At 53.4% G+C, this 1,533-nt stretch overlaps 1 protein-coding gene across 1 annotated transcript in view; it reads left to right on the forward strand.

Moving 5' to 3' along the window:
* The first annotated feature begins 670 nt into the window (after positions 1 to 670).
* The window catches only part of LOC137437879 (hexokinase-2), a 74,541-nt gene continuing 73,678 nt past the window's right edge, over positions 671 to 1,533 (forward strand). The window contains exon 1 of the mRNA XM_068132576.2: positions 671 to 1,012. Coding sequence (XP_067988677.1) covers positions 947 to 1,012 — 66 coding nt within the window. The 5' untranslated portion in view covers positions 671 to 946. The remainder of the gene's footprint in view (positions 1,013 to 1,533) is intronic.

Here is a 1,533-nt window from a genome sequence, read left to right on the forward strand (position 1 = left end):
TTTTTTTTTTACGTGGATTGTTGTTTTAATAGTCAAGAGGGTAGGCGAACGAAGACAGCCAGTTGGTGAGAGGCAGGAGCTGCAGAGACCCAGTCTGTGAGAGGCAGGAGCTGCAGAGACCCAGTCTGTGAGAGGCAGGAGCTGCAGAGACCCAGTCTGTGAGAGGCAGGAGCTGCAGAGACCCAGTCTGTGAGAGGCAGGAGCTGCAGAGACCCAGTCGGTGAGAGGCAGGAGCTGCAGAGACCCAGTCTGTGAGAGGCAGGAGCTGCAGAGACCCAGTCGGTGAGAGGCAGGAGCTGCAGAGACCCAGTCTGTGAGAGGCAGGAGCTGCAGAGACCCAGTCTGTGAGAGGCAGGAGCTGCAGAGAACCAGTCGGTGAGAGGCAGGAGCTGCAGAGACCCAGTCTGTGAGAGGCAGGACCTGCAGAGACCCAGTCTGTGAGAGGCAGGAGCTGCAGAGAACCAGTCTGTGAGAGGCAGGAGCTGCAGAGAACCAGTCGGTGAGAGGCAGGAGCTGCAGAGAACCAGACGGTGAGAGGCAGGACCTGCAGAGACCCAGTCTGTGAGAGGCAGGACCTGCAGAGACCCAGTCTGTGAGAGGCAGGACCTGCAGAGAACCAGTCGGCAAAAGGCAGGAGCTGCAGAGACCCAGTCGGTGAGAAGCAGGAGCTGCAGAGAACCAGTCGGTGAGAGGCAGGAGCTGCAGAGACCCAGTCTGTGAGAGGCAGGAGCTGCAGAGAACCAGTTGGCGAGAGGCAGGAGCTGCAGAGAACCATTCGGTGAGAGACAGGACCTGCAGAGAACCAGTCGGCGAGAGGCAGGACCTGCAGAGAACCAGTCGGTGAGACGGAGGAGCTGCAGAGAACCAGTCGGTGAGAGGGAGGAGCTACAGAGAACCAGTCGGCGAGAGGCAGGAGCTACAGAGAACCAGTCGGCGAGAGCGCAAGATGATCGTGGTCGCACACATATTTGTCAATTGGCTGTGGGGTTTTTTTGATGACTCTGTAGCTAAGGTGAGTCACCATCTTCACACGGATTCTTTAATTTCAGTCATTCTCTCAACTACCAGCAATCCTGGAGCTACCTGGTCTCTCAGCCTCCCCCACCCCTGCTTTGGACCCACCCGTTATATCCGCTCTCCCACCCTCGGATTCACCCAGTGTTTGACCCACTTGGTCCTTAATCCATCCCCCCTCCTACCTTTGGACCCACCTGATCTCTTTCCTACCCTATTCCTAGCTCTCACATGTGGACTTATTTATCATCTTATGTTCTTCTCGTCATCATCACCAAAGGTTTCTGTTGCATTTGCAATAACTTAGGTTTGGTTGTTCTATTGCTTAAGCAGATCGAGTGAAACTTGGAGCCACACTTACAAGTATAAGTTAAGTATTAGGTGGTTGCTTTTTCTGATAATTTCATTTGAGTTGTTAAAAGATAAGCTTTTTGCTTGGACGGTTTTGTTGTGTTGTTCTTGTGGTTGCTGTAAATGATGGTCAAAGGAATAAGTTTTGCCGTTACCCTAACAACCAAG

The sequence above is a fragment of the Myxine glutinosa genome, chromosome 1, assembly GCF_964187855.1.
Source record: "Myxine glutinosa chromosome 1, kmMyxGlut1.1, whole genome shotgun sequence".
NCBI lineage: Eukaryota > Metazoa > Chordata > Myxini > Myxiniformes > Myxinidae > Myxine > Myxine glutinosa.